Source organism: Prunus avium, chromosome 6 (genome assembly GCF_965620075.1).
Source record: "Prunus avium chromosome 6, drPruAviu1.hap1.1, whole genome shotgun sequence".
Taxonomy (NCBI): Eukaryota; Viridiplantae; Streptophyta; class Magnoliopsida; order Rosales; family Rosaceae; genus Prunus; species Prunus avium.
Genome location: NC_142289.1, coordinates 22,427,722 through 22,442,215, shown reverse-complemented (window position 1 = coordinate 22,442,215; position 14,494 = coordinate 22,427,722). Strand labels below are relative to the sequence as shown.

Below are 14,494 nucleotides of genomic sequence, written 5' to 3'. Positions count from 1 at the left end.
CAACCACAATATTTAACCTTGCAAGCCACTTTAATCTTTTGTCTCTTACAATAGAAATTTTTGTGGGCAATTTGTCATAAATAAATAAAGAGTTTTTCTATAAACCCCACACTTTTCTTTGTTGACTCCAATATTTAAATCATTAATCTCTTAAGTTTTATTATTGTGTAAAATGACAAAAAAGGTCATTCGACTTAATACTTAATCCTAGTACATCTATACACACGTCACCACTCTAAATATTAAGTTTTAGAAAAACACAAATTCCTCTACACCCTATTGCCAGATTACTCATCTCTTTCAATCCAAGAAACCTACTACACTCTCATATTCTCTTCAGAAAACCTAAATACGGTATGCAAATAGTGGCGTGTGGGACGTCAATTAAGGTATGTAATGTGAGAAGTCGCTAGAAGACCACCTGCTAATTTCCCCAAAGCAAACTTCTTAAAGAAGGTAGAGACTATGAGTCTCTCTGTTTTACAATAAGTAATGATAAATTAGTTGTTAAATCACTAAGCTTCAAAGTAGAGTGGTAAGGTGCAAGATAGCGGCATGTGGGGTTGATGAGTTTTTTTTTTTTTTTGTTTTTTGTTTTTTTTCTATTGGGTGTATATTTAAGGGTAATTTGGAGAGATGTGGGATTTTTTTTTTTTTTTAAAATTGTAAAAATTTGAATTAGAAGTTGGGTATACTTTTTTTTTTTGAAACTTAGCGATAAATTGCATTCATTGATCAGGCACAGAGGCCGTTAGCCAAGAAGGCCAGTACAGAGACCGTAAAGACCAGTACAAGAGCCAAAAAGGCCATAGCAATGACAGAAACAGATACCCATTTAGGGTTGATACAAGAGTGGACAGTAGTCCAGAGGGGGAGGACACCGATAAACTCGGGAACTCCAGTCATGGCCATAGGAGGCCAGAGAGAGCTAGTGTGGACAGTAGTCCAGAGGGGGAGAACACCGGTAACTTCGGGAACTCCAATCATGGCCACAGAAAGCCAGAGAAAGAGCGGTAAAAAGACCGCGAGCCTGGAAAAATCCGGCATAGGACACTAAACGCCTAAAAAGCAAGTAAGAGACTGCAACAAGAAACACACTCAAAACGAGTAGAAGCACAAAAACACAACAAGAAAATTGCAAAGCCAAAGATCCGCACAGCAAGCTCAAGCAACTCCAGGTAGAGCAGAGATCCCCCAAAACGACCAGGCCGAAGGGCAGCCCCCCGGGGACGAGTAGATCAGAATAGATCTAGGTAGGAGCACCAAAAAATGAGCCACCACGGCGCAGACTGCCGATGGAACAAACAGAGAACCACGAACCCACCAAGATCAGCCTCCGAGGAGGAGAAAAAGCAGGACAAACTCTTACAAGTCGAAACTAGAAGAGAATCTTGATCGATCACCCCAGACGGAATGAAGACAAGCAGCACAAAAGGCTGAAGAGAACCGCACAGCACACTTGGTCACTCTTATGCCTCCAAATCACAGATAGAAGCGGATTACAGAGCTGAAAGCAAGACAGCCTGAATCAGGACTAAAACCTGCAAAAGAAGACAAATAGAGCAAAACAAAACCGCCGGCAACCACAGGGGGCAACACACCCCAGCCACTGAAACACAGAGGCAAACTCACAGTAACTCCAGAAAAGGAGCAGAACAAAGCAGCCACCCACACCCAACCTCACACCTCCAGCAAAAAGAAAAGAAAAAGCCACAGTAACAGTAAAGGAAAGGGATGAGTAGGAAAGTTCAGGGAGGGAGGGAAAGAGAAGACGGGAAAAAAGAAAAGAAAAGGGGAGCGGAGCGAGAGGAGAGGGGAGGGGCCAGGCAGAGGCAGGGGAGAGTGGGAGGGGAGGGGGAGAGCAAAGGGAGGTCACCCTCCCCCAAAGGGGGTGGCGGCTAGGACTCCAAACTTTGGGAATATGAGTTAAAGAAAGAGAAGTGCGGGAGAAATACTCAAATAAATTGAAGGCCATATCGTTGCAGCACGCGGGAGTCCTTAAACGGGGGACACTGGGATCACAACAGTGAAGAAAACAAACGAAGGCCGGCGCTCAATCAAGACGGTAACGGCCATCCTCAAATTTTACTGGCCTCCCCACTTTAGAGAAGTCTAATTGTTTATCATATCCTTTTGTTCCTTTCTTATACGAATTCTTCGCTTTTCTTATTTTTAGAATTCCAAGACAACACTTCCATTTAAGTGTTTTCTTATTTTGATTGTTGGGATTTCAGAGTGAACTTCTAAAGTTCCATTTTTTTCCTCATGAATTTCAGAGCATGGGCATGTTTGTGCTTCTATTAGATACAGGAAACGGTTTCCAAATTTGCCATTATTTCTATATTGAATGTTTTAGTTGTAAATTTGCCTCAATTGGGCATTGACCCCTTTACCTTTGAAGTGCTATGATATGTAGTAATTAGAGTAGGGTTTAACGTTTGTGATGCCTTGTAAGTCCTGCTGTTGAGTTCTTTTTTTCACCACTTGAGAGTGATGAGGTGGTCTAATTCGTATTTCACAACTAGATTCAAATCTACTTCATAAATTACTTCATCTTATGGCATCTTCGTTTTATACAACTTATGTTCAAATTGGAAGAAATTATGCATTGTCTTGGTTTTGATTTGGGTTTCGCCTTTTCGGTGCTTAATCACAGAAAAACCGGTCCACATTAAAGTGTGCTTATTGCTCAACCAGGAAGTAAATCTAGTTTCTTAATCCTATGATGAAACAGGTTTGGATTTGGCAGGTTGGTTTTAAATTTGTTGTTGGGTAGCTAAATAAGCTACCCAACAAAGAGCGACTTATGGGGCGGTGAAGAATAGGCACAAAAGCCTGCCTTGATAAAGCCAATAGGCACCAAATTCTGGAGGAAATGGTAGTTACATTCTGCTTGAAATTGTGGAGGGTTCATGATGGTTCATCCTGATCTCACTTCTACGTAGTTTTACCAAGTGAGAATAGCATTTTACAGTGCTAGTCACCTATCAATTTCTGCTACTTCTACTATGGCATTGAGTCTATTGACATCAGCATCTTGACCAATTTTGTATGGTTTTATGATCTATAAGAAGTATTGGAATTCCTTTGCCTTGAGGTTTGCTTATCAGTTTTTGGTTTGCACTCAATACTACATTATAGGCACAGCAGATATGTTAACTTTGTTTCGAGCAGGGATACTGTTTTCCTACCCATTTAAATTTCAACATATCAGAAGATGCTATGCAATCACACAAATTTTGCAATACAAATTCACATTTAGCCATATCTATTTTTTATTCTGACTTTCTCCTACATACTTTTTTATATCACTCTTCATTATTTAGACTAGTAGCCCACGAACATGTGAATGTGTGCTTAGGAGAAGGGTTGGGTTGGTTGAACTGTAAATAAAGTTGAACGTCATAGGAGAAGTCTGTGAGGGAAAAATTCGGTGTTTTTTCGTTCATCGTTACCATAATCTTCCCTATTTCTTAAAGCTGTTTTAGTCTGTCTTATATATTTTTATTTTCGTTATTTCATAATTGAGAAAGAAGTTTCTCTTAATAAAATGATAGATTATCTGTTGTGAAATTATTCTTTTCTGAACTCTCTACTGCATAATAATACTCAATATTTATAATCTGGGTTCTTGATAGTTTGTATTACTGCATAATAAGTCCTCATCGTACTTATTTCTTTTAGTTTTTTGCTTTATATTCATTCTACTGATACCTCTTCATTTTTAGTATTCGATGCAATACTCAGAAGTCAATTGTCCAATTGATTACAGGCATGTGTGCACTTGTTAAGAGGGTCCAAAGAGATGACGTTGGGCGCAACAGATGTATGGGAACATTGGGCGGTACTATTATTGGGTCTGGCATTGACATTGTGTAAGCTTTCTTTGTTATTATAATTTAATATGCTATTACCATAAGCAAGGGAGTGCTCCATATGCATTTGGGCAGAAAAGAAGTAAAAACTGTTCAGATCAATGCTTCACAAATCCATAATCTGTAGTGTAGCAGGGAAACATTATCAATATTGTAAAATACACAACAAATAAGAGCTAATGCAATTATGGTTATATGTATTTCATATTGAAGTGCTTTTAGCAAAAGAGCGTATTTATCTCCCTCCCCAAAAACATCCCATGTTGTAAGAAGACCCTGGTCAGCCAAGCAGTATATTACAAGACATACCTGGTAGTCTATTGGTGAGCTGGTTACAATTAGTATTTGCTAAATAAAATGGCATTGTGATTTATCTTAGTCATATGCCACTCTATTGCATGTGACCTGTTCCTGTATCATGTTCATGTCTGTACATTGCTACTTTTATTTACTCTTTTTTGCCACACATATTTCAATATAAATCATGATCGGTCATACTTATTTGATTTTTTCTATACATTGAAAAATCTGGTTTGATATATAGGTAGTACTATATGTGGAATTAAGTGTCAAGGAGGCGCTTCTGTGTCATCTTTATAGTATCTTCACCACTTCTGTTTCCCACTATTGCTTGGTGTTTTGGAACTGCTTGCGTTTCCTTAAAAAAGATTAAATCAATAGTTTAAACGTTGAATTTCTAACTCAAGGTGCTGGAACTGATAAGTCAACCATATCGCAAAACTGAGAGAAATGAAGGTTCTGGACTTTGCTATTTATTCCCATCCCATTGTTTTATACTAGAGTACTACATCTCAGATGTGTGCAATCATAAGATTTTATTCTGGCTTATACAGGAGATTATATTTTGAGCAAGTAGAAGAGCACGACTTTTATGTGAATGGTAGAAGACTTTTTGAAGAGTCAGAAGCAGAAGGAACTCTCCTGTATCCTGGTAGGTTTGTCAAAACTGTAAAATGAATATAGTTCAGGTATACATCAAGCTATACCTAAGTAATTGGACCATCAAGGATGGATGTAGCTTATTTATACATGTACCATTATCTCTTTGAATCTTTGCATGTCACTGATAGATCCATCATTTAGTTATTCCTAGCCTGGTCCAAATGTCTTTCAAGTGAACGATTCTTCATTGCATGTAGATTCTTATATGAGCTTGAAATGAAAATGTCATGCATTAAATTTTACTTTTGGATGGGAGAACAGGTACAACTTTATTTGAACTTAGTGTGCATAATACTACCAGCCTTTGTACCCATGCGGTACCGCGATGAAAGAGTCACCATCTATTCTTCCTTTCTAAGATTTCTCTTCAATTCCTTATCTCTCTTTTTGCCTCTTTGGCTTTCCAGCAATAATATCCTTCTTCGGTGGAGTTTTCTAGCCAAGAGTTTGTAGAGCTATTTATTCAATTGCAGACATTTCTGGGACATTTCTAACAGAAGGACAAATATTCAATTTTTAAAGAACATATTGTGAACCTCTTTCAGATATGACTCTGTCCGAGAAGGGATGAACTTGCATCAGGGTTTCAGAACTATACTTAAGCATTGGTTCTATTCCCAATTCATAACTCGAAATTTCTTCTGGTCCTTTGGTAATTGGGCTATAAGTTATAACTGTGAAAATTAGAAATGGCAAAATAGGAATAACAAATTAGTTTACCATTTCATAAAGCGTATGTATATATAATATGTTATAAATATATTGCAACTCTTAATTTCTAGTTTATCCCTTTCTTCCAATGGATCCTTGGGTTAGCAAGGTCTGCTGGATAGCCAGTATTGAGTAGTGCCTTTTTATGGGAGATATGAACTTTGTTGAATGAAAGTAGAGATAAAAATCATTATGATTTGGTTGATCTTGAAAATAATTTATCACTTGCACATCATAGATGATTGCCAACCCTAATTTGTTTCAACTGAGTGTCCTAGGCGGTGCACCATCAGAATTTTGAACTCACACATATTAATTGGGATGATGTGCTCCTCTTGCCCAATAAGTGTTTGGCAGTCTTGTGCAAGTTATGGAAGTGTGCAAGTATTTGGTATGCACAAGTGTGCTAGTGATATACAGTAAAGTGGTATAAGAGTAGTGTTTTTTTTTTCTTTTGGGGGGATGAAAGATACTTCATCAGAAAAACAAGCAACAGAGAGGCATTACAATGGGTACAACAGAAAAAAGAGAAGAGTACAACTAAACATAGGATAGGAGATGATGGTATGGATAAGATGAGATGAAGTTTTAACAGCTAAACCGCCCTCCCAACACCGCACATGGGATCAATTTCTTGGAGGACAAGGAGAGTCTCTTGATAAGATGTGCACCAAGATGGACCGGCTCACCCAAACATCGTTGCTCATCCTCCTTTTGACAAGAGATTCCTGAGTATCTGCAACAGCATTTGCTGAGTGGCAAACCCAGCACCAATTGACTCCTGTAACTCATGAAGGCAAGTCTAGGTAGGATATATCATCCAATTGCCTTTGAAAATTTTGCCCTTTATGCTGCGTATGAGATCGCTGGAATCAGATTTGTGTTTTGAACCTATTGTGGGCACTAAGGGGACAAAGTGAAGTATTATTCATCCAAGGTTTGATTTGGCACAAGATCAACTCCCCTACTTGTTGAATTTAAGGACGTGGCCAGGGGTCTAAGCTGCAAATGGAATTGATGGCTACCAGGTAGGCTGTTGCCTTTATTTCGACCATTGATTTTGTAGCTTCTCACATTTGATCCAACGCTTTCCCAGCTGTATGGTGGGGACAGAGGCTGAGATATGGTTTCCACCTCGGGGATCCTGGTGGTTGATTCTCTTCAAAATGGTTATTGATTGTCCTGAAGTGCATCCAGCGAAATCAGATCAGCAGGACATCATTAAATCAGATCTTTCTGTAGTGGATCTTGATCAGTTTATTAGATTGCAGAAAGAGGGCTTAGCAGCTGAATCACTCTCTCCTCTCGTAGCGGGCCCCTTTTCTTTCCCCCGCTGGCATGAAGAAAGGGTCCATTTCACTAGCTCTTCTTCTTGTGAGATAAATAGAGAGGTGCGCTTAACCACCTCTTAATTTTATTTGTTTGCAGGGCATCTCACACAGAGACTGGTAAAGGAAACCGGGAGGTGGAGCTGGGAGCTATTGGATGCTTGGTGTGCATATGAGAGTTGTAAATAGGTGTGTACTCTGTACATGCAGCTTATGTGTAACGGTGTAAGCCTTGCGTAGGATCTTCATTCAGCCTTGCGTTTCCTTTGGAGGCTGCATTACTGCAGAATGGGCTTAGTTAAGCACACCATCAAAGGTTTGTTCCAGGAAGTACTAAATTTCTACATGACTCTGTGAAAGTTGATTTGCTATCCAGATAAGCATGTTATGATAAATCTTGTATGTTTCTTAGTATGTTATGCATGCAACGTATGTATTTTGATCTTAGAAAAACTATACATGTCTGTTGTAAGAATGACAAAAGGATGCAATTGTTTGAAAAAATAGTGCAACTTTATTCACTTTTTGACTTGAGAAGAGATTATACTTTTCCATTTGTAAGGCCGACTGCATATTTCCGCTTGGAAAAGCCAGAACCTGCAATACTTCTGCTTGGGCCTTAACAACCAGGTGAAGTTTAAATCAGTTTGTGTTTCTTCGTCCTCAAGTGATGAAATCGCTACGTGGCACGTCGCTACGTGGTTCTGCAATATTGATATGAAATCACTTCACATATGAAATCACCTATGAGGGCCTTAACTTCATCTGATCCGACTTCATCTTTTTAATGCTATTATTGAAAGTCTCAAGCAGTTGAAATCTTGAAAAATCAGACTTGGGAAATACAAATCACAGATTCAAAACTTGGAAAAGATCCATCTGTTAAAATTGAAATCTTATATGGTGAGGAGTTTTGATCAAATTTAGCCAAAATTTAACCCCCAAATTCATAAATATCAATTTTTAAAAACATGTTCAAATATAACCAAAAACTCACTTAAATTGACCAAAATGCCCTCTAAATTAAAACTCAATTACACCAAAAACCTAATTTAGCAGGAGCACTAAAATAAAATTGGATTCGTCAACTCAATCATGCCTATGAATCCAATCATAAAAATCACAATGTAATAATCGTACGACGCCGTTCAACGCCGTTGGAATGTCCAATGATCAATAAAAGAATTTCAATTAAAGTATGGCCACAGGATTTTTATGCAGAGTCAGAATTAAAAACTTGGGTGAGTATTGGTACAAAATGGACCCGAAAGGCCACGGGGTCCCAAAATGCCTCAACTTTTTGGCAAGGTAAATTCATCAACGTCATTTATTTATTCGAGTATATTGCAAAAAGTGCTAATCGCTTGGTCATTTTCCTTTATTTGCCAAAAAAAAAAAAAAATTATGTGTTAAATATTTTTGTGAAGGAAATGGTGAAAGCCCGAGAAGATTTGTGGCTACGGAAAATGTTTTTTTTTTCTCTCCCTCTTTTTGAATAAAAGCGATAGTTTTTCACACACACACTACCATGTTGCCATGTGAGCTCAAATCTGAGACCGTTGGTCTGCAAATTAAGGCTATTTTTCACTGAACTAGATCCCTTTGATTTTTTTTCTCTCTTTTAATCCAAGGAAAAATGATTTTATCCTCAACCTAATCGAAGAGATTTAACTCGTTTTGAATGAGTTTCTTCTTCTCTATGACAAGGAATCAAAGTTGATGAAACTCCCCAAAGCACTACAACAATGCGCGAATTACCATATCTTGGGAATAATTCACGAGTGAAAACTAACGGGTATAACTCTGGCACCAAGGTGTGCTTTGAAACATTAACCACTTTAGAGTGAGACTCTAGCCAAGAGAATCATAAATAAAATGTACTCATTTAGTGCTAATTTTAATTCTCAAATTTTCAATTTAATCAATATAGTCTTTGAACTTTTAGTTCATAAATCAATTTGGTCCCTATAATGGCATTCAATAAAAAGTTTCATTCAAATTGGTTACATGTCACGACGTAACAAGATTTAAAAGAGTATTTTCATTAAAATATAGTTCATTTGCCCAACATATAGATATTCACGGCCTTTGCTGAACATGGTTATCTACTCTTTATTTACAAGCTCATCACATGACAAGTTTTAAAGGGTATTTCCATCAAAATATAGCTCATTCGCCCAACAAATAGATTTACACCCTTTGCTCAACATATGGATATGGCTATCTACTTTTTATTTATGATTTCACATTGGGGTTCCAACAAGGAAAGCAAATGACCTTGTTGAGTATAAGACATGAGCTTCATTTTGTCTCATAGGTGTATATTTTGTATTTTGACAAATATTATCCCTTTAAAGTTGGTTGTGTGATCAATTTCACTGAAGATTTTGATGGATTGTAATGACAAGGAGCAGATTGATGTGTGGACCAAAAGATTTTTTTGGCCAAAGGTGATTGTTCATTGAAACAGAAATCCAATTACAGACCACCACACAAAAGGAGGCAAAGCCTCAAAGAATAGACTGAAAAAAGAAAAGTAAAACAAGACTCGACAGAGACGAGCATGAAGCTTTTCCCCACTCAGGCTGCGACCTTACAAAGAGTTACTAGGAGGGCACGACAGGGCATCAGAGACCAAAACGTGCACCAGAGATTACGGTGGCCGGTAGGCCCAACTTTCCAGTTCCACAAACCCAAATCCTATCGACGCTACCATGCGGGCAGCACAATTTGCATACCTAGACACCCATTTCCATCGGACGTCATGAAAGTTTTGGCTGAAACTCCGAATTTCTTCCAAGAGGGGCAAAATACACCAGGCTTGATTCCTAGCAGCTAGCACTACCATTTAAAGATTTAGGACCATATTGATTGATTTCAAAGTTTGGGGACTGAAATGAAGATTTTCAACAAATTGAAGGACCATTTCATGATAAAATTGAGTGCAGAACAAACTAGGACACATACTAATTATGGTAATTACTTATGTAATGTTGAATTGATAAAAAAATAAATACAAACTAAATGACAAAATATCATTTAATTTTATAAGAGAAAGTTAAATAGCACTCATAATTAAGGAAACTTTGCTTCTTGGAAAGAGACAATGAGAGTTTGTTGGTTAGTTAACCACAAATTGCAGAGGAGTGGTAGCTAAATTAGTTTATGAGCACCACCAAATCGTGGGGTGACATTTCTCTGATAATTAACTTCACTTGTACTAATATGTTTTCCATTTAAAGCAATAACCTTCAATTGTGAACCGTCCCAATGGTGAATCGCCACGTGGCATCGCATTTGTTTAATACAAATCTAAAACCAAGGAGATAAATACAAATCTTTAAAACGTGGCACCCAAAGAGCAGCAGCAGCAACAACAACCTCGTGAAATCCAACCCACCAAGATATAGATCCAAGTGGAGGTACTTGTAGTAGAAGCAAACAAAACCATAAAGCATTCCTTGTAAGCTTAGCCTATCCTTGATCTCTTGCCACTCTAAGTATAATTTAAAAGCAGCAAGTATCCCCTACTTGTATCGGGCAGCTGTATTGGATATGATCTGTCGACGATCTCTGTTTCCCTTCACATCAACAACATACCATCCATGAACTTCATCTTTTTTTTTTTGGTTGTTGTTGTCGAAATTCATGAACTTCATCATATATCAACGCAATTGGCGTCCTTGAATTTGATTTGTGATCGCGTTTGCATATTAATTGATGATGACTAAATAAAAACTGTTTTATGGCATCAATTCATGGTTTTTTTGTTGTTTGTATTTTCATGTTAGATTACATGAAGATTCTAGATTAAATTAATTGTGTACATGACGTTCAAAAGCTCATAACCGATCCCTCAAAAAAATAAATCCGAAGTTGATAACAAGTTCTTTAGCTAAAGATCTACCCTACAAAATTACAGGTTGAACATGGTCAATTAGGGCTAGCTATAGCTCAAGCTAACCTCTTAATTGCCAAAACCAGACACTCATCTACCCTATGTCTTCTCAATTGAGTAAAACCCTAATTCTCAAAACCCTTTCTTTTCTTGTTTACAAAAATCTCCTTCAAATTAAGCGTGAGAGAATCTTTGATTGCGATCATAGTACCCTTATCTTGTACTTTCAACTTAAAAAATGTTTTGTCTCCGAATCGCCGAGAGGATTTCTGCTCCCAGATAACCTTAATCACAATTTTAAACTCCCAGCAAATTGATTAATTTTTTACATTATTTTGACAGATAATTTTCTTAACTGATGCTTTAGTTTGGAGCCACCACGTGAGGACAGTCCCTTTAATTTACAATCCGGCTACTTGCATGGCCAAAATATCATTCTTGATCTGGAGGGGACCATCTTTTGAATATCTAATTGCACTCACCTGCCTCTTGATACTTAATTAAGGACAGCCGTAAACGAAAAATGGACAGGCGCAGACAAACACTGAATTGCATTAACATATAGTTAATATTATAGATTACAGTTAATACATATAGTAATATGAATGACACGTAGGACTACCACGGCATTTGGGGGGATTTGTGATAAGTATCATGGATTTTGGGGGGATTTGGGCTTCAAGTGACTACCACGTTTTCCTCACAAGTGGGTGTTTAATTTTTGTGCACTTTTCTCTATTGTGATTATTAAACTAATGAATTCATTCCCTTCCAAATTATTAATTTCTTTTTGTTACATTAGAGCTCGATCCTAGGGTTTGAACTGGGGACCACCATTACTGTGGTGGGAATCTGCTGGCTCCAAATTATACTTTTTAGTCCTAATTTGACATATTTTTCATTTTAATTCTTGTCGTTTCAATTTTAACAATTGAAGAAATTAAAATAGCGTTACATCTGGTAGTTGTATATGACCACATCGAATTTTAATATGATGGAGTTTACGATTTGAACTTGATTCCAAGTTAAATTAAACTATAGGAATAGAAATGCTCAAATCGAAATGATCAGAGAGCGAAGTTGCAAATGAGTCAAACTACGCGAACAAAAAACAAAAAAAAACTCAGCATTTCATTTCATAGAGTTTGTTGATGATGAGTGACTCAGCAAGACAAAGTGATAAAAATAATATTAACCAAAGTAAGGTGCTAATAAAGTAGTCATTGACTATTTCTACATTTCCGTGATTTTTCCAATTAAGAAACCAAAAGTATTCATGCTATAAGATCAGTACGGAGTCATTTAGATTTTGAACATATTCATCTAAAGTACGAAGATCTCTTAAATGTTAATTAGGACTCTTACACTCATCAGGCTCAAGGCAAAAAGAAAACCGAGAAAATGCATGTACATACCTCCTTGAGTATCTTCAAGAGAGTATGCGGAAGAAATAGGCAAATATGTACTATACGAACCTACGTGGTATGTTGCCTACTCATTTGCCTTTGTGATGAAAAAAGTTCAATGGACTAAGCAATGCAATTGTACCAACTATAATTATATTGTTTACTTTCATCTTTTACCTTTTATCTTTTATTACCACATAAAAACAAAAGGAGAATTTTTTTTTTTATCACAAAAAACATGTGGGATCCAATATACCTATCCATTTTGAAGTAAGTAGCATTGCCTCATTAGGGAGAGTATGTCTATGTAAGAGGAAAATGTCAAACATATAGTTTGCTTACTCATTTGCCTAGGATAAAAGGGCGATAGTAGATCTACCATGACCAAGCAGCAACACCTCAAAGAGTAGCTTTGCAAGATGAGGCACGTATCCAAAGCAAATCAAGATTCGTGGCAGAGATAATAGATATGCTAAAGGAAGACCATATGAGTATAGATTTGCCAAAAATCGAAGAACACCGAGAATCCGGAGAAAAACCCCCCAAATATGAATCTCTCTCTTTCTCTCTAAAAAGCTTTGGCTATCTAGCCGCGTCAATTAAGATATATTTGACTTGTGACATTAATGAGCTTTAATGAAGTTGGTTTGCAATAACTTTCTTCTAATTTAGGATTAGCATGATAAGAATTTGAACTAGGATGAGTTCACAACTGGTAACCTCTCTTAGTATATAGCTGAATTGTTGATTAATTAACTAGTTTAGTTTAGTAGGAAGCTTCGTGATCCCTTTTCCATCCATGGTCTAGTGGGTCCCAAAAAATAATTTGGAAGATATGATTCATCAAGGGCCAAGTGCCACGTGGGATTCTCAAATGCGCAGAAAGTGGGATGGGGCCCACCTTGATTAGAAAGCCCCATTAAACTACAAGAGGCTGAGTGGAGGATCCATACGATTGAAATCTATTATCTCCAAGTTAAATATAAATCCTAATGCGGCCTGTAAGCCTTTGGAATATTCTCAAAGAAAGATACAGTGATCAATTATACAATTAAAAAAAGAAAAAACCCTAGAAAAGCAAATTTAGGCTCTTTAAGCCTTTACCTTTTAATTATATATACACAATCCTTTGGATCCAAATTCACTCAAAACATTGTCATAACAAAACATGTCTGCTTCTACTACTTTCTTTGTGAACTTCTACTCTAGAAGACTTCTCTTACACAACCCACTTTACCAACCACCAAACGCAGCCTCCTCCCCAATCTCCTCCACAAACACACATGACCCAACAGATCAATACCCTGGTGACAACAGCTTTGATGCAAATGTTGTTATGGTCCTCTCAGTCCTCTTGTGTGCCCTAATTTGCTCACTTGGCTTAAACTCCATCATCAAGTGTGCTTTGAGATGCTCAAGCTTTGTAGAGTCCAGAGGCAGCAGCAGCAGCAACACCTCCGCTAGGTTAGCCAACACAGGAGTGAAGAAAAAAGCCCTAAAAACTTTCCCAACAGTGAGTTACTCAGCTGACCTAAATCTGCCTGGGCTGGACACAGAGTGTGTGATCTGTCTTTCGGAGTTTACAGCCGGTGAGCGTGTTCGGCTTCTTCCCAAGTGCAACCATGGCTTCCATGTCCGCTGCATTGATAAGTGGCTGAGCTCACACTCATCTTGCCCTAAATGCAGGCACAACTTGATCGAGACATGTCAAAAAATTGTGGGTTTCACCCAAGCTAGCTCCTCAGTCCCACCAGTGCAAGAAACCATTGTAAGCATTGTGCCACTTGAGCCTGAAGGTTTGGTACGCAATTATAGGGGAATTAGCTAGCTAAGTTTTTATAATTCTTTTGTTAATTGTATAATATTTAGTTAATTATATGCTTAGCTTTCCTGGGGTTGAGCACACTGGTTATAGCCAACCCCACTAGCCACCCAATACAAAGTGTAATTACTTCTAGTTGTGAAATTGTGTAGCGTTTCCAATTCTGATTTGTTCAAAATTTTTTTTTTCTCCACCTAATAATTGTGCAAAAGTTGTGTGGAATTTGAGTGCACACTTTTGAAAATCAGAGAATTTTGGAACTTAAAAACTCAATTATTTCATGTACAAGACCTTTGTGCTGACTCAACATAGCAAGAAGCTTTCTCCAAAGTGGCTGCCTACATAGGATATCTGATGAGGAAAATCACTCAAGACCCAGCATGACTTGAAGTCTTGAAGGGAAATTCCCCCAATCAGCTGGGACAACTAACCTATTTCTCTTTTCTTTTCTTTTTTAAATTTATTTACTTCCAAATTTTAAAATCAATTAT

General features: G+C 37.5%; 1 protein-coding gene and 1 long non-coding RNA gene across 11 annotated transcripts; both read left to right on the top strand.

The window, feature by feature from the left end:
* Positions 1–700: 700 nt before the first annotated feature.
* On the top strand, positions 701–7,414 carry LOC110773913 (uncharacterized). Of its 10 annotated transcripts, none has more exons than XR_015836523.1 (5): positions 702–2,065; positions 2,735–2,954; positions 3,773–4,631; positions 4,730–4,827; positions 5,828–7,414. It is a non-coding gene; the product is annotated as an uncharacterized LOC110773913 (long non-coding RNA). The 10 variants fall into 10 exon arrangements; XR_015836524.1 differs by having other exon boundaries at positions 703–2,065; positions 3,773–3,875; XR_015836521.1 differs by having other exon boundaries at positions 701–2,065; positions 3,773–4,827.
* A 5,903-nt stretch (positions 7,415–13,317) lies between these two features.
* LOC110773912 (RING-H2 finger protein ATL78-like) lies at positions 13,318–14,220 on the top strand. Its single transcript, XM_021978421.2, has one exon. It carries the CDS (start codon positions 13,350–13,352, stop codon positions 14,007–14,009), a length of 660 nt encoding a protein of 219 aa, XP_021834113.1. The 5' UTR covers positions 13,318–13,349; the 3' UTR covers positions 14,010–14,220.
* The last annotated feature ends 274 nt before the right edge of the window (positions 14,221–14,494 follow it).